The sequence below is a fragment of the Balaenoptera acutorostrata genome, chromosome 1, assembly GCF_949987535.1.
Source record: "Balaenoptera acutorostrata chromosome 1, mBalAcu1.1, whole genome shotgun sequence".
NCBI classification, from domain to species: domain Eukaryota; kingdom Metazoa; phylum Chordata; class Mammalia; order Artiodactyla; family Balaenopteridae; genus Balaenoptera; species Balaenoptera acutorostrata.
The window spans coordinates 163,990,652-164,015,904 of NC_080064.1; the positions used below are offsets into that span (position 1 = coordinate 163,990,652).

Here is a 25,253-nt window from a genome sequence, read left to right on the forward strand (position 1 = left end):
TCATCTCCATCTTTAAGATGAGGGGACTGAGGCTTGGAGAGGTTAAGTGACTTGCCCAAGGCCACACAGCCTTGACTGTGCCTGGGATTTGAACCCAGGCAGTCTGACTGTGGAGTCAGTCTTTAAGTACTGCAGTGGCAAGTCATGGTCATATATTGATTCTCTTCTTACAGATGAGGAAACTGAGGCTCTCAGTGGCATACCTGGGCCACAGAGCAAGTAGTCAGCCTGGGACTAGCAGATTGGTGCCTCTAGCTCTGGTGCTTTTTTTTTTTTTTTTTTTTTTTATTTTTGGCTGCATTGGGTCTTCATTGCTGTGTGCAGGCTTTCTCTAGTTGCGGCGAGCGGGGGCTACTCTTCATTGCGGTGCACAGGCTTCTCATTGCAGTGGCTTCTCTTGTTGCCGAGCACGGGCTCTAGGCACGCGGGCTTCCGTAGTTGTGGCACGTGGCCTTCAGTAGTTGTGGCTCTAGAGCACAGGCTCAGTAGTTGTGGCGCACGGGCTTAGTTGCTCTGTGGCATGTGGGATCTTCCTGGACCAGGGATCGAACCTGCGTCCCCTGCATTGGCAGGTGGATTCTTATCCACTGCACCACCAGGGAAGCCCAGCTCTGGTGCTTTTAGTCCTTCACCTCATGGCTGAGGCCATGTATGCAGCCACCAAGCAAGTTCCAGAGGTGCTGGGATGGTCCTCTGCCTCAGATGAGACTATGTCTCCTACCCACTAGGTCAGGGGTTGGCAAACTCTCTCTTAAGGGCCAGATAGTTGACACTTTTGGCTCTGTGGGCCATCTAGTCTCTATGGCAACTATTCAACTGTTGCTGTAGCCCGAAGGCAGCCATACTTAAATGAATAGATATGCCTGTGTTCTAATAAAACTTTATTGGTAAAAACAGGCAGCCAGCAGCCCATAGAGCCGTAGTTTGCCAAACCCTACACCAGATACCTTTATTTCCACAAGTAGAATGTTATTAGGTAAAGGAAGGAGATCACATTAATTATCCTTAACATGAATGAATCTCAGTTCCTTCCTGCAAATAGGTTTTGAAAGTGGGGAGGGCAGAGACACCATGGGAGTGGGCAAGGGGACAGGCCCAGGAGGACGGGGACACAGAACAAGAGGCTGAGACTGTGCACAGGATGTTCCTGGCCCCTGGGTTCATTGAGGGGGATGCAGACCTAGTCCCCAAGTCTCCCCAGCCAGGCCAGCTGGGCCACCTCTGACCCCCGAGTTAGAGCCTGGTGAGGGGAAGATACTACGGGGAGATATCACAGCTGAGCCAAAGGAGATCTGGGCCTCAGCTCTGACCACCCTGTTCCAGGATGAGGAATGCCTCCCAAGCCCGGCCAGCCTGAGGGCGAGCGAGAGAGAACTGCAAAGGGGAGTTTCTAATTTAGGTCCCCGTGAGGTTCAGACAAACCCCCAGCCCTCCGCTGCTCATGGCCTGTTCCCACCCGGACGGGCTGCCAACCAGCCCTGGTCTGTGGTTCCTCTGCCCTGCCATCCCCCCTGCCCATCTTCATCCCCCTCCCGGTAGCCTCCAACCCCTGAGACCAGCGCGGCCTCGGCGCCTCGTCCCCCCATGCACACCTGTTCACGCTGGGCTCCTGTGTTCTGAGTGACTGACCCCGGCCCCTTCTGGCTACAGATACCTTCTGGATGAACCCTCAGTACCTGATCAAGTTGGAGGAGGAGGACGAGGACCAGGAGGACGGGGAGAATGGCTGCACCTTCCTGGTGGGTCTCATCCAGAAGCACCGGCGGCGGCAGAGAAAGATGGGCGAGGACATGCACACCATTGGCTTCGGCATCTATGAGGTATGGGAGGGGCGTCCACAGGGCTGGGGCTCCTCCTTCCCTTCCTCCTTGGCTCGTGTCAGCCCCTGCGACAAAGGCCAACCCCAGAGGCAGACCTGGAGATGGGACCCCAGGCCGGGAGCTTGGCCAAGGAAAAGCAAAGCCACGGGCCGGGCCAGTCTTAAGAGACTTATGCAGGGAGGTCCCTGCAATTGGTCTGGGTCACCAGGAGACCCCCTTCCCCTGCAGCCAGCTTCCGGCGAGTCCCGCTCTTTCAAATGGCCTCCGTGTCCCTTCTCACTTCCCCCAGGCCTGGCACTCTGGTTGGCCACCAATCTCCGAAGAACAGAACAGATGTAAGATGAGGGCAGAGTATACTGGACCATGTCAGGAACCACTGTGAGGGCAGGAACTGAGCCAGCAGGTCCCGTCCCGCTGGGCAGAGCCCGTCCTCGGGGCAAGGGAGCGGTTGGTCCTCTGCTCCCACCAGGGCTCGGCCGGGTAGAGCCCCGCACCCAACACAGGCGCTCTCACTGCCCCCATGTCCTTTCATTCCAAACCAACTGACCCAACACGCTGGGCCCAGTCCCCTTCCCTCTCCCTTCTCCCGCACAGAGAAGAGCTGCTCCTGGCCTGGGGTGAGCAGTGGGAGAAGAGGGGTGCAAGGAAGACTTCAGAGCAGCTGAAGTGGGGTGCACTTTGGTGTGATGGGTGGGCCGCAGTGATATGCTGGAGCTGGCCCACTCTTCCCAGCCCAACATTCAGTGAGGTCACGTGGGCAGCCTGAAAACAACCATGGCAGGGAGGGGGCGGTATGTACAGCATGGAAATTAGCAAATACTACACATCAGGTCTCCCACCGAACCCTGAGAGCCGGGCTCCCAGCACGGCATGTAGGAGTCAGACACAGTGTCGGGGAGAAGGCTGTCTGCTCACTTCACTCAGCAGGGAAACGCGGCTGCCGCCCATGGGGCAACGATCTGCCTGCTCACTCACCAGCAGGTGGAGCCGGGCAAGCACCATCATTTCTAAAAATGCACATAATTCCAAGCTTCTCAGTCTCTGAAGTAGGAGCTGAGGACTTCAGATCTGGGACAGAATAGCTGCAAGAAAAATGCAGACTGAATTGTGACACACGGCCCAGACTTGGAAATCCAGCCATGGGCTTTCAGAGCCGAGAAGGACCTGCATGATAGTTTGGTCCTGTTTTAGAGATAAGGAAACTGAGGCCAGAGAAGGGAAATGACTTGCTTGAGGAAATATGGATGGATGTGGCTGGCAGAAGCTTAGAACCAGCACCTGCTGGCTCCCAGCCCCTGTGCTGCTTCCTGCAGCCCTGCTTTCCCTGGCGACAAGGGTGGGGTGTGGGCTTTGCTACAGGCAGCTGGGTGACCTCAGACAGGTCAGCCAGGTCACTTCACAGCTCCAGGCCTCGGTTTCTTGCTCTATAAGTTAAGAACGGTGCTAAGGGCTCATGCACATTATTGCCGGCTCATAAGATTTTTTTTTTAATGTGGGAATACGTTGAATTCCTTGGGAAATAATTACCGGGTTGACTTAGTTCCTATTGCTAAAGCTACAGAGAAAGGTGGGTAGCAAAGGAGACCATCTCAGTGGTGACATTTCTTTCTGGAGCTTTTCCAGAGTCTGAATTCAGCGTGTTCTCCTTTATTTGCAGATTCCAGAGGAGGTACGTCTGGGTCGCGTCAGCCGCCGTCCCTGGGGGCTCAGGTTCACCAACAAGGAAGAGGCTTAGACTGCTGGCTCCGGGGTCTTGTGAAGCCTGGGCAGGGGCTGGTGGCAGTGAAGGACCAGTCCCCAGCCCCTCTGGGCCCCGGTGAGGTTGCTCAGGTCCCAGATCCCAGGGTCTAAGCACAGGGTAAGGCAGCTGGGGCAGTCACCACGGGACGTGCTGTCTCCCCAGACCTGGCAAAGCCACTGCACACATTTAGTCCCGGGTGGAGGGTCCGTGGTCCTGGGGCTGCAGGAGACTCTTCCCGGAGTCCTATAGTGCTCTTAAAACAGGCCTAAAGGGAAATGATGAGCCCTGCAGTGGTATTAGGAGAAGATGGGGGAGCACAGAAAGAGGCCTGGACCCCATTCCCAGCTCTGCCATTTGCAGGCTGTGTGACCTTGGACAAGTAACCTGTCCTCTCTGGACTTCAGTTTCTTCGTCAGTAAAACTGGTCAACCATCCACCTCGCCAGACTATTGGGATGCACTGTGATATGTGAGAGCACTTAGTAGGCCCACAGTTCAGCTTAACTGAGCTGGTGAGACACACAGTCGCAGTGTGTGTTTTTAAAGGCCACAGTTATTCAAGTCGACACACAGGACAGGGCAGTTGGTGGCGTGCTGGGCCTTTGTGGATGCCGTGGTCGGACTGACACCCCACATTTGAGAGCTGGGCCCCCTCCTCGCCGCGGTCCTGGCTGCTTGTGTCAGTGTGTCTATACCACACAGAACTGAGTGGATCCCGGCCGAGGGCACTTTAATGTCCCTGAGTCGTGAGGGGAAGGCTGAGGTCCTCTGTCCGAGTGGAGCGATGGGGCATCTGAAGACGGGGGGTGAATGTGGGTCCCCTGCCGTGTGTGCCTCTGAGTTCCTGTTTGGGGTAGAAAGTTAGCTTTTTATCTCAGATGATGCAGAGCTGTCGCTGTGAGCCTCTTGTCTGGATGAGTGGAGAGGACGGTGCTTGGAGCCCTTTCCACCCTCCACTCCCACTTGCTCCCGTTTCTTCACCAGTTCACAGGACAGACCAACATCCACCTGAGCAAGAACTTCTTCCTGACGCACCGAGCGAGGGAGCGGTCGGACACCTTCATCAACCTGCGGGAGGTGCTCAACCGCTTCAAGCTGCCCCCGGGGGAGTACATCCTGGTGCCGTCCACCTTCGAGCCCAACAAGGACGGGGACTTCTGCATCCGGGTCTTTTCCGAGAAGAAAGCTGACTACCAGTAAGTCGTTCAGCCCTCCTCGTCCCCACCCCTTGTTCCTGACCCTCCTGGGCCCCCTTGCTCCTCTGCTCGTCAGCTTTTTTTCCTGTAGTACCCACCCGCTTCGAAGGCTTAGTGTGAGGACTTGAGGTGTCGAAGAACGTTAGTGCTGTCCTCGGGTCAGCAAAGAAAATAGACACTCGGGATCTTTCTGATGAGAAAGGGATGGCTGTAGAGCAGATTGCAAATGCCTGTCATTTGGGGCAGTGCTGGTTGAATCCCTGCATTCCCAGCCCACCAGCCTGGCAGAGCCGAGGGTCTAAGTGCCAATCCCAGCGGTCCCTCAGATGTCCCCAGAGCCTCTCCCCGCTACAGTCACGAGGTCTGCAGGGGCTCCCGCTTCCTCACTGGAGCCCCGATGTTCAGGGACCATTTTTGGCTGACACCGCTGTCAGCGTGGCCTCAATTCACGACGGCTGCTGCCTCAGCCGTGTCTGTTCAGCTGGGCCCTTGACTGCGTGAGATGTAATCAGCCTTGGGCAACTTAAGCACAAGATTTACTGGAAGGCCCTAGAACCCTCTAGAACTGATAGGAGGCTGGGCCCCAGAGGGCCAGGGTGTGGGAAGCAGGGGGCGTGGCAGCTGCCGTGTCCCCCTCTGACCTTGTGCCACATGCTCAGATCCATGTGGGATGGAGGTGGGGGGGGCAGTGGGAGGGAGGAGCAGGGATCGCCCGGGCTCCAAGACAGTGCACAGCAGAGAAGGAATTTCCCTCACTGTGGAGAAGGACCCAGCCCTGCACACAGGACTGTGTGTGGGATAAACTAACAAGGGCCCGAGCTTCAGCCGAAATCTCACCCAGGCCTCCCTGCCTTCTCCCACCCTCGGCAGAGCAGGTAGGCAGCAGGGTACACTGCATGATCCTCCGTGTGAAGATTTATGACGGCACAGAGCGTTTCAGAGGGAACCTACGAGCCGTGCCTCCAGGCCAGAGCGCCAGCACCGTAGTACCGGGGAAGCCTGTCCTCTTCGATGGAGATTGAAAACTAGCAAACAAAACAGTTCTGACTCTCCAAGTTGTTTTAGCCAGGACACTTCCTTGGATCATTTCTAACTGTAATTTCTGCTGTAGGGGATGTGTTGTCACAGAAACTTGGGGTGCAGAAAACCCCCCTGTGCCCACCCCATGCTGGGTTTAACGGCGCAGTTCCATTTTAAGCCGGGATTTCTGCAACACTCCCTTTTCAGTAACACACAGTTTCCTTCTGTTTCCAGAGTCGTCGACGATGAAATCGAGGCCAACCTTGAAGAGGTACCGTACTGCTTGAGCCCCACCCGCTCTGTCCTGAACAACCCAGGAGCAGCGGAGCAGAAAATAACCCCAAGGGTTTAGGAGGCCCCCAGGATTTCACGAGCACAGCTTGAAACTAGGGTGCGGCCCTGGCCTGGGGGTGCGAGAGCGCCTCCTGCCCCGGCTGTGGCCGGTGCGTGGGGCTGGACGGTCCCCTGCGTGTCGCCCGCACGCACGGGGTGCCTGGGGGACGGGACACCAGGCTGCTCTGAGCAGTGGGCGGTCTTGTCGCTCCCTTTTCTGGACCTCAGTTTTCTCATCAACAAAACGGAAACGTTGCACGACAAGATCTTTCAGGTTCCCTAGAGTTCTGGGAGTTGTGATTCAGTGGTAAATCCTGAGGGCTTTGAGGACTACGGCTCAGGAATTTCAGACCCAACCTAAGAGTCCAGAGTTGAGGAAGGAAAGCACGCAAATGGGAAGGAGCGCTCTTCCCTCCGTCCTGGTGCCCGCAGTGGCTTGATGATCGTTATTCCTCAGCTGCTGGAGCTCCGTGTACTCAGTGAGACGTGGAACAATTTCCAAGGGCCTCGCGGCTGTGCTCTCACCACGTTCAGAGTCGTTCCAGACCACGCCAGCTAGTCTCTACACTTCTGAGTCCCCATTAGTGAGATCATAAAAGGCCATTTTGGTGGAATGTTGGAGAAGATGCCTATGTGAGAAATTAGAGTGTAACTCCTTCCCACATAGTTTATAGTCCCTCTTATGTGTTTTAACTGGGAAAAAACTCCTTAATTCCTCACACTGTCCTTTGTCTCAATCCCAGTAACCTTAGAATTCAGGCCTGAGAGAAGGAGAGAGGGTAACTGAGCGGGGAGGGGAGGCCGCCCCAGAAGGGAGACCAGGCGCCTGCTGGTCACTGCGTCACTGCGTCTCACTTCCGTGCCTCGCCTTCCAGATTGATGTCAGCGAGGACGACATCGATGATGGATTCAGGAGGCTGTTTGCCCAGTTGGCAGGGGAGGTAAGTGTTCCCCAAACCCCTGTGCTGTGCGCCCTGCTTGACGCAAAGGAAGAGACCATCTTTGTCCTCAAGGAGACTTCAGTCTAAGGGGGGAGAGGAAACAAACTGAACAAAAAGCAAAGAGGAATGACAAACGTAACTGGGATTTCCGCTCAGATTCCTTGCCCGAGGCCTCCCCAGGGCCTCTGCACGTCAGTCGCCAGGGGCTTCTGCTGTCTGGGGGGTTGGGGGTGGGGTCGGCTCTGGCTGTGATCCTCCTGCCTGAGGACTCTGGGCCTCTCCTTGTGGCTGTTTTGTTTGCTCTGTGCCACTGCAACTGAGACGTGGAACTCAGCCCCCTCTCTTTGATTGCCACAAAAATATTTGGGGACGTGGAGGGTTTTCAATCTCAAGGATGCAAGCAACAGAGTGTCAGCCTTCCCTGTTCTTAAAAAAGAAATCCCTCAGGCATCTAGGCTTCCATCCACTACGAAGTTAGCAGGCCTCTTCTTCCAACGACTCCAAAGTCATTCTCCTCCACATGTGGCGGACACTAGCTCCCTCAGGTGTCCACCGTCGGCTTACCTGGGCCTCCTCATCAGAGCTAAAGCAGGCGCCACCCGCTCCATGCCTCCGCCTGCCTGTCTGCCTCCCTCCCTCCTGGTTTCTAAGGGAAGGGGCATCATAGAGACATATTTCCCCACTGATTGAAACACACACACACACCCCAAGAACGCACAATGTCAGTCTTGGTCTTAAATAATGGGGCTTGTCCCCCAGTTACACAATATGTGTACGTGAACAGAGGTACCTGCACCACATCTGAGGAGCCCCCTGGCATCAAGGGCCACAGAAAAAGCGCTGGGCCAGTTCTTGGAGACAGCCGGTCCCAACCAGCTTTGCAGGAAGCCAGATCTGGGTTTTAAAGGGAGAGGAAGGCAAGCTGGGTGCGAGGAAGGGTATAGAGAACTGAGTCAAAAGACCACAGACATGGGTAGAATGGAGAATTTATTCTTTATATTCTCTACAGCAGAGCAATGGCGAATGAACTCTGCCTGGAGCACACTGTGCATGAAAACACTATCAAAAACTTGGGCTGTGGCTGTGCCCCTTGTAGTGCGGTCTGGGGGCGGCAGCAGCGTTTCCTGGGGGCTTGTTAGAAATGCACATCCACAGACCCCTCCCCGCCCCAGCTCTAACGCGCCTCGCGGGCCCAGCCAGAGCAGACACCCGTTACACGTCTGCTGCTCCGTGCTTCACCAGCCCCAAGGGAGCCAATAACGACGCTCTGGTTGCATGTCCACAGGATGCAGAGATCTCTGCCTTTGAGTTGCAGACAATCCTGAGGAGAGTTCTGGCAAAGCGTAAGTACCCACTCCTCGCACACCCCTCACCCCGCTCCTTCTCCTGCAACGTGAGGGGACACGGGGATCCTTCCCCTTCCCCGGCTCAGCGGCGGTGGCTGAACCATCACTCCCACTCCTGCTTAAATACCACCGTCACCACCAAAGAACCGGATGAAGGAGGTTCTCCCCGATGTGATCAAAAAGGGCGAAGGTTTCTGGAGTCTAGAGGTCAAAGATCACATCCAGGTTTCCACGACTTACTAGCTCTGTGATCTAAACCGAGTTAGATAATCTCCCTGACTCGTTTCCTTATCTGCAAAATAGGCATATTATTACTTAACCTCTTCAGAGTGGTTGAATGTCTTAAATGAGATGACGTGTAGGAATTGCCTAGCACAGAGCCTGGGCTCCATATACGGTGACTCTTATGATGATTAATTGCTAAGAAAAAGCGTGATGGGAGCCAGAAAGCATCCCCATCCCTGGATTTCGGGCTGTATTTAGTGGGGAACCACTGACAGAGTGACGACAGCTCACTGATGAGCCGGAATGGAAAAATAAGTGGTCCATCTTCCACTCCAGCTAAGGGGATGGCATTAAAAAGGCTCATCTCCCAAATGTGTGTTTAAGGGAGCCTGGTCGAGCCAGTTCTTGATGGGAGAAATGTCACTTAAGTTGAGCCAGTGGGCCAGGCAAGTGGCTTCAAGTCTCCAGAAATGACTGCTCTCAGCCCAGGCTGATGGGCATCTAAAAAGAACGGACAGAACTGGGTGGAGACTTGAGAAGGAGCTGGAGAGCCATGGTCCTCACGCACCTTTTCAGGTTAAACTGTTTCTTAAGAGATATCAAAGGATGGATTGTCCACCTCCCCAGTGTTGATCACCGCTGCAGGGGGTGGGGAGAACACACCCACGCACACACCCACACACACTGCTATTCTCCCCCTCAAGTTATCACCAGAACTGTGCTGCTTTGATAAGACAGCAGTCCACCGAGCAGGGGTCTGTATGGTATCAGGAGTTCTCAGCCCGGACCCGACCCGAAACGAGAGCATATGTCATCAGGTCTGAGCGTCAGCCTGGGGATGGTCTCCAGAAGTCCCGTGGACTTCACTCTGGCCCAACCCCAAGAGATAAAAATCCTCCTCTTGAAGCCAAAGAAGGATCCAGGCCAGTGGGGTCTTCCATCACAGTGCACGTGAACGACACGCATGTGGTCCCTCACAGGAACCACGTGTGACCGATCCATGCCCTGTGGCCTCCAAACGAACGGCTGCATTTGAGCTTCTTCGCAGAGCTGCAGCCACGGGGTCCAGCGGCCAGGGTAGGGCTTCCCCACGGCGGACCCTGGTCCTCGGCCCCCCTCCTCCGATCTGGGGGTGACGAGACGTGGTGTTTACCCTCGAGGCCACCAGGCACGAGTGAGGTCACAGGCTGTTAAGCTGTGTGGTTGTCATGAACCCAGGGACACTGAGCCCCATTGTTTCTGCACAGATGCGGGGAGGGGGAGGGGAGGGACCGGGCCACGCTTCGGATTCAGCTGCTGCTTGTTCGGGGTGCAGCAGTAGCCTCACCCGTGCCCCGGAGCTCCCACACCCGGTGACGTGACGACTCCTTCTGCCCAAGGGCCCCAGGCACAGCCCACACCCACACCCGAGAAGGGGTCAGAGCCCAGAACAGCAGCTTTGAGACAGGTTGCGTCCTAACCTTCCACAAGGACATGATGAAGAGGGTGGGCTCCCCTGAATGCTGTGGGAACAGACTCACACCTGTGACAGGGCTCTCACGCCGCCTGTCGACCACCAGCTAGACGGGACTCAGCCAGTGAGCGACTCACCTAGGAGAGCACGGGCTGCGGACAGGCTCTGGCCCTCAGGCTAACCCAGCTGGGGACACAGAGGCCCCCTAAATGCCTGCAGGCGGGCAGTTAAGTAAACCTCTTCCTCTCTCAGGGCCCTGCCTAGAATGAACACGCGGGGCCCCCCGCTGTCTCCACAGGTGACTTTGCATCTTATGAACACTTCAAGGCCCAGACTCTTACCATTCTCTTATTTATTTAAAAAGCACTTATTATAACCCCGTATGCCCATGGCCAATATACAGAGAAGTCAGGCAAATGTAACACAGCCTCTGCGCTGTCCCAGTATGGTGGCCACCTGCCTCATGTGGCTATTTAAAACAATTTAAGTGGCTCCCATATCGGAAGGTGCGGATACGGAATATTCCGCGATCGTAGAAGGCTGTATTGGACAGTACTGCTCTAGAAGATGTTCCTGTCACACTTATTTTGTATCCTAGGCCAAGATATCAAGTCAGACGGCTTCAGCATAGAGACCTGCAAAATCATGGTTGACATGCTCGACGTATCCTTTAATGGGCCCCGCCGGACAGAGGCTGGGGGAGTTTGAAACTTCACTCCAGGAAGATTCAAACAGGCCTTCCTCCCCTTCACAGCGGCCAGCTATCCCCGCTGGCTGAGGCGTAGGACTGTTGTCAGCGCTGACCTCCCTTGGTAGGGAAATTCGAGGGACTTCAGCTGAGGGAATGTGAGATGCCACAGGCTGAGGGGTTCCTGCAGGAAATTCCCGACAGCATGCCCGCTGTTCTCTGCCCAGGGCAGCTTGGATGTGTTACCTCTAGGGAAATAGTCCCTAAACCATGATACTCCTTTTTTTTTTTTTTAATTAATTGATTTATTTTCGGCTGCGTTGGGTCTCCGTTGCTGCGCACGGGCTGTCTCTAGTTGCAGCGAGTGGGGGCCACTCTTCGTTGTGGTGCGCGGGCTTCTCATTGCGGTGGTTCCTCTGGGCTGTAGGCGCGCGGGCTTCAGTAGTTGTGGCTCGCGGGCTCAGTAGTTGTGGCTCACAGGCTCTAGGCGCACGGGCTCAGTAGTTGTGGCTCACGGGCCTAATTGCTCTGCGGCATGTGGGATCTTCCCAGACCAGGGCTCGAACCCGTGTCCCCTGCATTGGCAGGCAGATTCTCAACCACTGCGCCACCAGAGAAGTCCCTACCATGACACTTCTGATGTGAATGCTTTCCCCAGTCATGATTTTCTTCCTGATTCATAAGATAGGGGCCCCCCCTCCAAGAGCACTGTCTTTCCTCTTTGCTCTGGCTCCTTCCCAGGCCACCACCCGGCCCTGAGGCCGACTCGTCATCCATCTGCTGTCCCTGCTGCTTACTGAGAGGTGCTGGGCAAGGATGGCCTGGATGGCTTAAGCGTCTATGAAGTTTCATCTGGTGGGCTCATGGCACCTGCTGTGTAGCTCCCCTCACAAAAGGCCTCTTAGAAATAATGATACTCCCTAAATGGGCAAGGGCGCAGCCATTAGAAGCCATCTGAAGCCTCTGCGTATCCTCCAAGAGCTCCTTCTTAGCAGGAATTGGGGCCAGCTGCACAGCACCCCCAGACCCATCAACACACACATTTGGGGGACCGGCAGGTCTCTATTGGGCCCCTCCACCAACCCTTAGATGGAGGTGTAGCCAGTGTGAAGAGCAGGAAAAGGGTCCTTCTGCAAGAGCTCCTCGTGATCGAGCTGTGGTTACCAGACTCCCCAGGGGAGAAGACCAACCAGGTGCCACGGCCCACGTGAACCCAGACTCTGGGAGCTTTCCTTAACTGCAGGCAGTCGGATGGCAGTGGCAAGCTGGGCCTGAAGGAGTTCTACGTTCTTTGGACCAAGATTCAGAAATACCAAGTAAGAGCCCAGGAGGGCCGGGCGGCAGGGGCGGTGGATCTGTGTGGGCAACACGCCAGGCACGTACTTCTGGATGCAGCAGCTCTTTAGGACGGTGGAGGAGCATCTCCAAGCAGAGGGGATTGTACTCATAACGGAGCTCAGAATGGGTGAAGACAGGGCTGGGCAAACGCAAACAGAAAAAAACAAAGACTTTGCAAGTTAAGTGGTTTACTCCCTGCCTTATTGACTGGAAACGGGGTCATCTAAAAGCCACCATCAAGTGTCCTGAAAAGGCCATGCAGCCCCTTGTAGTTTGGGTTTTTGACAGCTGAAGTACAAAAATTAGAGAAGATAATAACAGGGGCTCATGTAGTTGGCTAGGTGATTTGACGGGCATATTGATAAACTAGCTCATGGAGAGAGGCAAAATACTCTTTAAGGCAGAAACATGGGTGATGCCTCCAAGGCCAAACTAGAGGCATGGAGCTGGAAGAACTTCAGTCCCACTTAGCACACAGCACAGAGAGGTAACTTGCCACCTTTTGGGTCATGGTTTTCTAACTGTTTTGCATGTTCCAGAAAATTTACCGGGAAATCGACGTGGACAGGTCCGGAACCATGAACTCCTATGAGATGCGGAAAGCATTAGAAGAAGCAGGTAACACTTCCTAACTGTATTTTCTTTCTTTTATCTGTAGAATATGTGAAAACTTAGTCTATACGATACAAAGTTTGGTAAGCTATGAAATAGAGTAGGTGCTGGTTCAGTACAAACACATCCTTTTCATTCGCCTTTTAAAGACTAATTGGTAAAATGAAATGGAGTCCAGGACGCTCTGCCCTCTGAGCCTTCTGGAATCTCAGTTTCCCTCCAAGGGCCCCAGCGGGTCGCAGGCAAAGCCAGTTTTCAGCAGACCCACACACCCCGCCCTCGTCCGTTCGGGTGCAGGGCTGGTCAGGCAGAAGTGGGATGTCTAGCTCCACCCTTGGGTGAGTCCTTAGCAACACGTGACGTCAGTAAAAGGGACACCAGCTGTGGGAGACCAGCAGAGTGGGAGACTGGTGTGCTTAGGGGACAAATATGACAATATGAGGTTGTCCATTCGTTGGGATGTAATGCTGCAGCAGAGACCCCAAATAAGTGGTTTAAACAAGATACACCTTCCTCTCACGTAACGATTCAAGCTCAAGCCGTCCAAGGCCAGATGGTGTCTCCTGCTGTCAGGGACCCAGGCTCCTTCTATCATACTGTGTCACCAGCCCTTAGATCGTCACCCGTATCTGCACGATGGGGACAGCTTGTCACCACAACCACATTCTAGCAATGGGCTGACAGAAGGAGGGAAAGAGGGGCTCCTTGCCTTTAAGGGCACATGTCACTCTGTACACAAATCCCAGTGCCAGGACTTAGTCACAAGGCCTCAGAGGGCTGCCAGGGAAGCTGCAAAATGCAGCCTTGATTCTAGGTAGCCATGGCCTGTTAAAAATTCTACAACTATGGAAAAAGGGAGAATTAATATTAGTTTAGCATGAACAGTTCCTGACACATACATCCAGGAAGAATCTAGTCTCCAAGGTGATTCAGAGTGAGACAAACAGAAAAGGAGATAGGATCGATAGCATGAAATAGCCTGACCATGAAAGTAGGAACAGGCAAGGCAAGTCTTACATGTTAGTAAGGAGATGGGACTTCCTGATGGTCCAGTAGGTAAGACTCCGCGCTCCCAATGCAGGGGGTCCGGGCTCAATCCCTGGTCGGGGAACCAGATCCCACACGCATGCCGCAACTAAGACCCGGCACAGCCTAAATAAATAATAAATAAATATTAAAATGCAACAAAAAAGAAAAGAAAAGGAGAGAGGCAGGGTGGAGGTGAACAGTGTGGAAACAGAAGCAATGGCAGAAGGCACTGGCTTTGCAAAATAAAAACAGTCTCACAGCAGAGCAGCCTGGGGACCAAAGCAATTGTAACTGTCCTCTGCCGGGTCCAGAGCCCATGAACAGAGCCCCAGGGTGCAATCGAACACTTGGCAATCGGTCTGCATGTTCATTTAACTGCAGGTTTCAAGATGCCCTGTCAGCTCCACCAAGTCATCGTTGCTCGGTTCGCAGACGACCAGCTCGTCATCGATTTTGACAATTTTGTTAGGTGTTTGGTTCGCCTGGAAACACTATTCAGTAAGTGCCCATTTGGGTAAAGGCCCATCTCAGTTCTCTTGGTACGAAAGCAGCCTGCCTTTCCCCACGGGTGAAACCACCCGAGCCAGAGACGTGTCTGTCCAGTTAAGAATGAAAATCCTTCTTTAATTTGGGGACAGAGGGAAGAAATCATAACTTGTGACGTTCAGTGAAATCAGCTGCCAGACTGGGGAAAAGGATAATGGGACCTCTACTGCAGCTCACTTATATGACATCCTGTTTCTGCCTCCACAGGGATATTTAAGCAGCTGGACCCCGAGGATACTGGTATGATCCAGCTCGACCTTATCTCTGTAAGTCAGCAGCTTCCCAGCCCCTACTCCTAGGGGACGGAGGGGAGAAGGGCTGTTACTTGGGCGACAGAGATCTGTGGCTTTTGGTCTGTCAGGGTCAGGCCGTAAATTGTTGTAAGATCCCACGGTGCACCTCTATTTGCAGTCATTTCCCGACTACCCATTGATTCTCGAGTCCAAGAAAACACACCTGGTCCCTCCTCCCAGAAGCTTTGCCTTGAGAATAGCACAAGGTTAAAATAAGAAGAGGGTGGCTGCAGAATCCCTCTTAGAAAAATGACCTGCTAATTAGCATGCATGGGAGAAGATGCTTATTATGCAAAGAAACCCTTTGGATGAAATTTAAGTGGGTCTTGGGAAGATCTGTCATTCTTAGGTCTACTTTAAATACTTTCTGCACAAATTACTTTTCTCTACTTCCTCCACCTTTAAAATAAAATAACAATAGTAGATAAGCTTACCGTATATAATGATTGTGCTCATGTGTCTGGAACCCCAGCAACGGCCACCTCTGAAACGATCATCAACCGAAATTCCGTTGGTATGCCAATTCCACAGAAAGCAAAGCGCAAAATGTTCTCATGTCATCCGAAGACAGAAAGTTCTCTCACTTCAAAGAAGGAAGCCAGCTGGGGTTACTTTTCATCCTCGCCCCGGCTCCAGCTTGCATTTCCTCTGTCCAAGGGGGAACTGAGCTTGCAGCAACACAGGCTACAGAGACTGGGGTTGGGTGGCCAGTGCTGGGTAGGAATGACCAAGTCCCAGGGACCAGAGAGGAGCAGAGTTGTAAGAAGGACAAGGGTGAGGGACTGGCACCTCCTTCCATTGAATTTCGAACTCTGGAGGAAGCCAGCAACTAAATAGCTCTTTGACTCTGGTATCATGCATTTTAAAGTAACGTAAGCCAACTGCAGAATACATTTTAGCTGGTTCCAAAGAACACTAACTTGCATAAAACTCTATGTAGCTCAGGAAATAACCCTCCCGTGAGACTGCAGTCTAAGGTAGAGGCAATACAATTGGGACCTGAACATGCCACGTGTGAAGTTTGGGAAACTGTAGCCCCCTTTATCCTTCTCGCCGGAAATCTGATTCCTCCCCGGCTCCCACTATTTTATGCGGCCAGCCTACTCAGACCATCCTCCCATTTCCTCTGAGAAACATCTTACCCACTGGCTTTCCCTCCTTTTCTAAGCCTCACCTTTCACAGGTCCCTGGAGTTCCCCACACTCAACTCTCTTTTTGCTGAGGCTGCAACAGAAGAAGACCTCTCCTTCAGTTTGCAGTGATTGTTAGCCTTGCCTGCAGGCTGCAGTTCTGGGGAGCTTCGCAAAAGTCCTGATGTCCAGGCCCATCCCACACTAATTTCATTAGAGTCTGATTTAAAGTTCCCAGATTACTCCAGTAGAGAACCGAGGTTGAAAACCACTAGTTTAAGGGCTATCCAAACTAACCTCTGGTGTGACACTGAGGCAGAGATACAGAAATGCTAATTCATGTTTTCCAAGTTTCACGTTTCATGTGTTTCAGTCAACCCTGTAATACGATTCATGACCACCTGATTCAGAGAACAGCTTTTTACGACCCTGTAAAAAGCTAGATTCTAGAAATCAGGTAGAAAAAATGTGAGTTAATACTCTGATATCGTAACCCTTGGTCAGCTTTTCTCGTACAACAGTCAATCTTTCAGAATAATCTATAGGTACTTAGATAGCCTTTTAATTTTAAGAATGCTCACTGAACTGATTTGTTTTTTTTCCTTCCCCACAGTGGCTGTGTTTTTCAGTACTTTGAAGTTATAACTAATCTGCCTGAAGACTTCTCATGAAAGAAAATCAGCCAAGGACTAAGCCTCCACAGAGAAACTTTTTATCTGGATCTTGAAATTATGGGAACGTTTACTTAAACTGATGATTAGAGCTGAAAATGATGATACTATCTACTTGAGAAAGCAGAACTTTCAGATATCAAAGTAAAAGATTTACATATAATCCTACTAAATGCAAGTGAGTCACTTAACCCTTGAAAAACTTAGAGAAAACCTTCAATCTGTACATAGTATACACTTTACTTTTACACACTTTCCTGTTTCTAACAATATTAAATCAGGAAAAAATGCAGGGAGGTATTTAACAGCTGAGCTTAATTTAACATTCAGTCAACCTTAAAGGACACAAGGTCCTTGCTGGCAATATTTAAAGCAACTTTGAGTTTAAAAATACAGTTGTGACGTGTACCAAACAGCTGTCCAGGGATTACCATTTCCCTTGAGTAAAATGGAAAAATATGATGCATCACGAAGGCATCTGAAGAGGCCAGGTGAGAAGCACATCTCTATCATTTGGGTTAGCTAAGAGACAGATTTTATATAAAATTGATTGGTTAACAGTATGTCTTAACTCAAGTCCTTGAGCATGTCTGGCCTTATAAACTGAGCGTTACGATACTGAAGGGACGCTCCTCTTGCTCAGCTGAAGTGATGACCCAAACCGGGGGTCCCGTCTGCAAGCCCATGGTGATGGAAGACAGCACAGCTGTTCGCCGCCTGCCTCAAACCTTCCCAGACTTCACCGCTAGCGTTCGTGCATGGATTTGGGGGGGACGTCCGTGGAAACGACATCAACGTGTTTCATGGCTTCACCTTGGGTAAATGCTAGCGACACTGTACAAATACTGCCTTGTTGCCTTATCTTCTTCCAAATGTACTGTTCAATAAAGAGTCGCCCAGGCAATCCCACGTGGGTGCTGCTTTTCCTGGAGGGCCCAGCGGTGAGCGCACCCAATCACATCCCGTCCCACTCTAGCCAGGCGCGCGCACGCGCTCCCTCCCTCCGTAAATGCCGGTATCGAGAGGAAAGGGCAGCTGACCTCCATTTCAATGTGGAACTATAAAGCTTTTTAAAAATCCAATTCAGAAGCTTTGATAATTGACCATAAAGTCAGCTCCAATTTCTACTGCTTCTTGGTCTCTTAAGGAGGTACCAGCAAGTTCGTGCTTTGCCCGCCACCTGCCTGTCACTTTGGTGGAGGGAACAAGAGAGAGCCAGGAAGACATGCAGCTAAACCACTGGTCGGCTGCTGGGAATCCTTGAGGAATCGTAGAAGGGAAAGATGATGTCAGATGGCTAGAGAGAGGCAAATGGCAGCCTACTATCTCATGAAAAGATAGGAAGATGGATTTCCCAAATTCAACTCGCAGGAGTTTAAGTTTTCCTGCTTGCGGAGCATCTCAGGGCCCAGAGGAAGCGGGGAACCAAGAACAGGCAGCACTTCCCTGTGGGGGGGGGGGGGGTGATTGTCTCCATTCAGTAGAACCGGGTTTGGGAGGGCTGGGTGCTCCCAGTGGCACGGGATCTCTATGAGGGGGGGGGGGGGGCGGGGAGGGCAGGCTGACCACTGGACGCGGAGAGGAGGGTGCCAAGGCGGTTGAAATACAGGAGTGGCAGAAATTGGGAGGGAAGGGCGGGCAGGCCCTTCCCGATCCACCCAGGCTGCTCCGAACCTTTCCCACTGTTCCTTTCCCACTGTTCCGGGTGCTTCGCCCCTCCCGGTGCACTTTGACCTGCCGCGCTGCCTGAAGTTGGAGTTTACAACTTCACTTTTAGTCACAGGATAAGAAATAATGCTTTAAAAAAAAAAGATACAGTATATGCTTATCGTAGCAAATTTAGAAAAGATCTAGAAGGGAAGAGATTTCACAGGGGAAAAGAACCAGATGATAAAGTAAATCCCCCCCCAGACTTCTGCCCCGAGGAAGTCACCCTAATCTAAACCCCCATTGTTCCTTCCCTCCAGTCCAAAAGAAAAGCCCTCCCCATCTCTGCTCTGAACTGCAGTCTCAGCCTATCATCTGGCCCCTCTCTATCTTCACACTCTCTTTCAGGTGCCTTAGGCCTGCCACCTGGTAACACACAGACCACCCGCCTCTTCCCCGCCTCCCCTCCTTCCTCCAGAGCCAGGCCTCCAAAGCAGCTATGCCCCTGCATCTTTCTGTGACTCCTTTACCTTCTACGATCTGGCTAATGGCCTGACCACTCTCCTAAAACTGCTTTTGATGATCACCACTCACCTCCCAAAGCCAAAAGCTAGGAACACGTATCTGCCATCACCCTCCCAGACTTTGTGCTGCCGTCCCTGCCGTTCCCTCTCCCTCTCGGCACCCGCTCTGGCTGGCGTCCTGCTCGCCCGCCTCCCTGGCTGACTCCTGTACTCCCCTGGTTAAAACTCCTCGGTGGCCCCACTGCTTTTAGACTCCAAGCACAGCTAGAGTTTATACCCTACCCTCCTTAGCAGGGCCCGTTCTCCGGCTGCTTTATCCCCACTTATTTTTTTAACAATCTAAAAATTCTGCTCCCATAAAGATGTGAGCACAGCATCGATGATAACACAAGCGAAAGGCAGCCGCACGGTCAACACAAACGACTGGATGAATGACGTGGTGGAATACTACGCAGCCATTAAAAATCATGCTTGTGATGCAACGTGAAGCATAAAACAGGACCATACAGAATTGCTTAAACAGTAGGCTCTCAACTATGTGAAGAGAAAATCATAGGCAAGACTAGAAAGAAATAGGCCCGAATGTTAGTTATGGTTGCCTCCATAGTGGTCTTTTTCCCCCCTTGCTTCATAACCTTTTTCTATACTTTTAAGGAGCTTTTTTTTTTCCAGCTGTGCCGCACGGAGTCCTAATCACTGGACTGCCAGGGAATTCTCTATAGGGAGCTTTAATATACGGATATTCTGATAATAAAACAAGCAAGTAAAAAAACCCCAAAGGGAGAATAAAAACAAATGATGCTCTAAGTTTCGGACTAAGGAAATAAAAGTGAGATGATCACGTTTTCCCAGTTTTCCCATCTTCCGTTTTCATACATTGGCGCAATTTGTTGCGGGTTCCCAGGTACCCTCACGTATAGTCCTCAGTATGGTTTCCCTCGACCCCATCTCAGATTATACACACAAGGCTGAGTGTCCCGGGCAAGGTCACAGGATGGATGAGTAAGTGCACCAGCCCAGGACGAGAATCCACTGTTTTTTTGGCTCCTATGCTGCTGTAACATGTTAGCACAAACTTGGTGGCTCGAAGACCACCCACCATCTCCCAGTTCTGTAGGTGAAAGTCCAACACCTCTCTTATCGGGTGACGCATTCTTGCTGGAGACTGGAGGAGGATCTGTTTCCAGGCCCACTCAGGTTGGCAGAATTCAGGTCCGTGTCGTTGTAAAACCGCGGTCCCCGTTTCCTTGCTGGCTGTCAGCCAGGGGTTTCCTCAGCTTCCACATTCCCTGGCTCATGACCCCTTCACCTTCAAAGCCAGCAATGGCAGGTCGAATCCCTTCACTTCAAGTCTCGCTGACCTCCCCTTCGGCCTCATCTCTCCTGCTTTAAAGGGCTCAAAGTTGGGCCCACCTAGGATGGGCCCAGGATAATCCCCCTATTGTCAGGTCAGTTGATTAGTAAATTTAATTTAAATCTGAAAAATCCTTCACGGCAGTACCTAGATTAGTGCTTGATTAAATAACCAGGTGTCTCAGTCTGCTCAAGCTGCTGTAACAAAATAGCACAGGCTGTGTGGCTTAAATAACATTGAATTCTCATGATTCTGGAGGCTGGGAAGTCCAGGATCAAGGTGCCAGCAGATTCAGTGTCTGGTGAGAATGGCAGCCTTCTTGGGGTATCCTCACATAATGCACTAGACTGACTCTTCCTCTTACGAGGACACTAATCTCATCACGCAGGCCCACCCTCAGGACCTCATGTAAACCTCATCACCTCCCAAAGGCCCCACCTCCAAATACTATCACATTGGGGGTTAGGGCTTCAACATGAATTTTAGGGGAGCACAAACATTCAGTCCATAGCACCACAGGACAGGAATACGAGAGGCTGGAGGGGCATCTTTAGAATTCTGTCTACCACACAGGTCTTCTGATGTTTCATCCATGTTGTCACTACTTCTGCATTACTCTGAAAGGCATATGTTCTGTCATTCATCTATCTTCCTTTTTTGCTAGAAGTTAGCTACTCATAAAAATGTATAAGGAAAAGTGACCATTGGTTTTTTTCACCTGTATCTTCTATTAAATGAAACAGTTTCACTAAGCAAAATGAGTTCCCCCCAAATTCACAACCTTGGTAACATGTTAATAAAACGACGTGCAGACTGTGTCTACGTAAGTTTTCATCCCATAAATGTATATAACTCTATGAAGAATCTGAAATAAAATGAGGACACTGAAACAGCCTATCAGAAGCTCTAGGTAAAGGTACAAGTTTCTATCACCATGGCCTCTAGGATCTTTAAAAAAGTCTTAATTCTATAACAAAGGCCACCACAAAACTCACAAATTGCAAAACTGAGCAAAGAAATACTTATGTTTAATCACGTGGCTGGTAAAAAAAAAAAAATTCTTATTATTTTTCAGCAGGGTACGATATTCCAATGGCTTAGGAATGTTAAACAAGGCTGTTAACATGACATAAGATACTAAAGCCAGTAAAAAGCTTAGAGTCAAAAAGTTTATTACAATTGTTTTTAAAGTCAGCTATGATCTTGACAAATATCATGGGTAAGTCTATATAGCAAGTCTCTAATTTCCGAGATACAAAAGACAATAAATATAGATTCAAACTTCAGCCTAAAAACAAGAGTCTAATAAATCTAATTACCTGTAGTGTAGTGTGGTTTCAATATTTTGAATACATGACGCTACAAGAACTCATACCATAAAGTTATTGCTCACTGACAACCAACAAACTGTTCTTCACGGACGACACACAGGTGTGCGGCACCTTCGAGCCGCCGTGTGAGTGCCCCACGGGCCTGCTGGTGCTGGGGGACAATCCGAGATGGCACTGCTCCTTCTGGTGGGAGGACAGGGACAGGGGCAGGCACTGAAAAACACCCACTTAAACAGGCCATGAAGCGGGTCTCCCAGTAGCCCAGTCAGTGGTCCCATTTCTTGCAGAGAACAGGACCGTCACCGTGTATCTTTCGGAGCGCGACACGGAGGGCCTGTATCCAGCGCAGAGCGGTCAGCTTCCTGACCAGCTCCGTTCATTCCGCCGTGCTGAGCATTCTCCTCCAACAGTGACTGCTCCAAGCCTTCATGTGCTTCCAGAGCCCGTTCTTCATTGCTTTCAAGTTACTTTGTCATTAAAATAAGTCTTACAAAATTTTTGCCACAAACGATCGTATTATTTCTTCTTATTGGTAACAGATTAATTCTTCATTAACTAAAAGTGTGTGAAGTTTCAAGCCAAGCTCCTTTGTCTTGGTTTAATTCTTGGGTATAGCTGTAAAAAAGAATTTTAAAAATATTTACATGCTGCACAGACGTGGGAGTATAACACATTTTCAAGAAATATGGGGGGTAGGGGTGGGTGTTGATGTCACAGGAAAGAAATTAAACCAAAGAAAGAACTCTCTGCCATGTGAAACACCCAGAGCTGCCCAAAGATTCATATACACCAACTCTTGTGCAAAGGACATTCAAAGGTCACAGGGGTTCCCTCAACAGGGACAACGCCATGGTGCAGTGATATAAAATCCAGGATGCTCTCAGCATTAACTCCATCTACACAGCCTACTGAACTGTAAATCAAGTCCAACAAGGATCACAAAGGACTAGAGGTGATGTGCAATATGCTATAAGCTCCAGTGCTGGGAGCTTCCATTCCAAGGGAAAAGATAAGCGGTTAAGAAGTCTCTATTTCAACTTTATTCACAATGGACTGTCACACAGTGTCATGGGACTTGAGCCTATCAGAACCAAATGCCACAGACCAGAAGTCTACAGATTTGAGGAAGGATAAGTGGAGTTTTTTGTTTTAGGATTTGGTGGTTTTGTGCTTTCCATAACAAGAGCTGGCAAGGAGAGTGTTCACGAAGCCAAGAGCAAGTCAAACCAGTAATTCAACTGGCAAACAAAACAAAAACCCTCCTCCTCCTCCCCTAGACAAAGGGAAAGAAAGGTTTACTGAAAGAAAGTCAAGTCAGACTTCCAGCCAAAACTGAAAAGTTAACTGAGGGATCCATGTTATATCAAGGATTGTTTTTCTCTGTGAGGAAAGATATTTTAGCCAATATAATTTTCTACACTTGTATGTGAGCCTCTGACTAAAACATTTATGCAATTTCCTTTTTTAAAAAAAACCTCAAAAGGAACCCAAAGAAGTTGTGTAGAGGCCACTTCTACCCAGGAAAGATTTCCGAAGAACCGAGAATATTTAAATGTCCGATTAAAATGAAAATCTTCAATCCAGTCCACTGATTACAGAACCTCTGAAAGCCACACAGGAGGCAGAGCTTGGTCTCTGACCAGCTGCCTCCACACTTGGGAACAAATCACTCTCCCCACGTTTCATTCCCCACTGGGCCTCTTCGTCAGAAAATTAAAGTTAAGACTCAAATAAGCAACTACTTCTAAGAGGTAGAGCTTTTCCCAGATGAGAAACTATAAAAAGTAAAAGTACCTGTTTACTCTTGATGTTCATTAAAGAAGGAAAGTGGCTGCATGCAAGAGATTATGCTTCTCTGGCGCCAAAGACTCTGTAGAAGCAAACAGGAGGGCTCGAAAGAGAACTAACTACCTTTACATTTCTACTTTCGTCTGGTAATTGGAAAGATTTTTTTAACGGGCTCCATGGCTTAATTGTTTTTTTCAGTTTCACTACTCTTTATAATTTATAGTATGATCACACGAATGAATATTGTCCAAACCCCAGATGCTTATTTAATAGTAAATTTTGCTACCAGGAAGACAGCAGTCAGGATATATGATGTCATTTATACTGCACATCAAACCACAAAGGAGAAGAGTCAGGAGGAGGAGATACAGGCCAGAATCCAAGCTCCAGGTCCCAACACCGGGGTCATTTTAACGAGCTCCACAGAGAGTAATGTCCAGACAGCGGGATGATCCCAGACAGAGCCCTGGTTCAGGGCCTCGAGTGGGACAGAAGCTCTCTGCAGGCACAGACCATGTCTGTCTGACAGCTGATGAAAATACAGTGAAAATATCTCCCATTTGTTGTACATTAGACTCCGTCCAAGTATACTAGCCTTTCCCTGAAAATACTCCCCCCACCAAGAATGTCTGCCCACTGACAGCAGTCCCTTCAGACTAATACAGACATGTTATTCGATTACATGTGCTGATATGATTTGATTATTTTCTTGGTTTTTATGAAACTTAAAATCCAACGGTAGAGAAAGAACAAAGAATCTTGTCTCTGGTGCCCTGTTCAAGCTCCCTAGCATATTTGAAAATCCTGACTTAAACAAATCCAGGGACTTCCCTGGTGGCGCAGTGGTTAAGAATCCGCCTGCCAATGCAGGGGACATGGGTTCGAGCCCTGGTCCGGGAAGATCCCACATGCCACGGAGCAACTATGCCCGTGCGCCACAACTACTGAGCCTGCGCTCTAGAGCCCGCGAGCCACAGCTACTGAGCCCATGCGCCACAACTACTGAAGCCCACGCGCCTAGAGCCCGTGCTCCACAACAAAAGAAGCCACTGCAGTGAGAAGCCCGTGTACCGCAACAAAGAGTAGCCCCCGCTCGCCACAACTAGAGAAAAGCCCACGCACAGCAATGAAGACCCAATGCAGCCAAAAATAAACAATTAAATAAAATAAAATAGATACAACATTAAAGAAATAAAAATTGTTTAAAAAAAAATCCTTCCTTACTCCCAGCAAATTGCGTGGGACGTATCCCTCCTTGTCATTCAGGCGGGCCCACCACCATTCAATCTCATCTTCGTCTTCCCTGCGGATGATTGTCATGCAGTCTCCTTCTTTCATGGGTAGCTCGTCGTCATTCTGAGGTTCATAGTCCCAGAGGGCATAAATGACCCCTTTATTCATTATGCCCATCTTCTCCTGAACTCCTGAAATCACGTTAAGATACAGAACAGAATATATGTAACTCAGAGGATACCACGCTCAGAACTTGTCACTCTATAAAACCAAATGAGAAGAAATAGGGACCTGCTGGAACTACTACATTAAACATTCAATAAATAAACTTCCCGGGGCCGGGGGAGCAGAGGAAGGCCAGCCGTGTAGAGGGAACATATAAAAGACAAGTTAACACATGCTGTCATCTCTAAACCAGCTCTAAAAGCTAACCAACACCTTATAAGCAGCTCTCAAAACTTCTCTTACTCAGAATACAAAATGATTACAAACCCAGGAATAAAAAAAGAACTGTTCCAGTCTAGGATATTAAAAAAGTTAATGAAACATCTGTCCAATTTTAGCCTATTTACTAAGTGTAATGACCAAGGAACTCTGGAATCATTTTTGTTCTTTACCTAAAACTTAAAGCAGACAGAGAAAAATGACCAGAGTGTTGTGCCTATTAAAGTGGTCTCTATCAATTTCCAAATAGGGAAAGATAAAAGAAAAAAAATTATAAAATGTTCGAATACAGAAATATGGCCAGGTATATTAGACAGGATATAAAAGTCCACATATAGTCAACTCTAAAATGATGAGAATCAGAATTCTAAAAGATATTGAAATCCACAAACTGGGGAAGGAACAAAAATTCCCAAATGTCCACTTCTTACCAGAGTTAATAACAGATTTGCAAATGAACTACGACTTTAGGTTTTACCCTTCTCCATTTATACCTTCCTATCCTATAAGGCGACACTAATAAGGAGTCACAATCATCAATGGGCAGGCAA

The 25,253-nt window shown here is 50.2% G+C and overlaps 2 protein-coding genes across 2 annotated transcripts in view; one reads left to right on the forward strand and one right to left on the reverse strand.

The window, feature by feature from the left end:
- The window catches only part of CAPN2 (calpain 2), a 54,834-nt gene extending 37,549 nt beyond the window's left edge, over positions 1 to 17,285 (forward strand). Inside the window, exons 10-21 of the mRNA XM_057546308.1 lie at positions 1,651 to 1,820; positions 3,478 to 3,489; positions 4,545 to 4,756; positions 6,011 to 6,047; positions 6,985 to 7,050; positions 8,336 to 8,393; positions 10,673 to 10,737; positions 12,010 to 12,078; positions 12,640 to 12,718; positions 14,123 to 14,239; positions 14,495 to 14,553; positions 16,324 to 17,285. Coding sequence (XP_057402291.1) covers positions 1,651 to 1,820; positions 3,478 to 3,489; positions 4,545 to 4,756; positions 6,011 to 6,047; positions 6,985 to 7,050; positions 8,336 to 8,393; positions 10,673 to 10,737; positions 12,010 to 12,078; positions 12,640 to 12,718; positions 14,123 to 14,239; positions 14,495 to 14,553; positions 16,324 to 16,347 — 968 coding nt within the window. The 3' untranslated portion in view covers positions 16,348 to 17,285. The remainder of the gene's footprint in view (positions 1 to 1,650; positions 1,821 to 3,477; positions 3,490 to 4,544; positions 4,757 to 6,010; positions 6,048 to 6,984; positions 7,051 to 8,335; positions 8,394 to 10,672; positions 10,738 to 12,009; positions 12,079 to 12,639; positions 12,719 to 14,122; positions 14,240 to 14,494; positions 14,554 to 16,323) is intronic.
- Positions 17,286 to 21,061: 3,776 nt separating this feature from the next.
- Positions 21,062 to 25,253, reverse strand: part of TP53BP2 (tumor protein p53 binding protein 2) — a 62,658-nt gene continuing 58,466 nt past the window's right edge. The window contains exons 17-18 of the mRNA XM_007167234.3: positions 24,250 to 24,449; positions 21,062 to 21,852 (exon numbers count right to left, since the gene is read on the reverse strand). Of these exons, the coding sequence (XP_007167296.2) occupies positions 21,811 to 21,852; positions 24,250 to 24,449 (242 nt within the window). The 3' untranslated portion in view covers positions 21,062 to 21,810. The remainder of the gene's footprint in view (positions 21,853 to 24,249; positions 24,450 to 25,253) is intronic.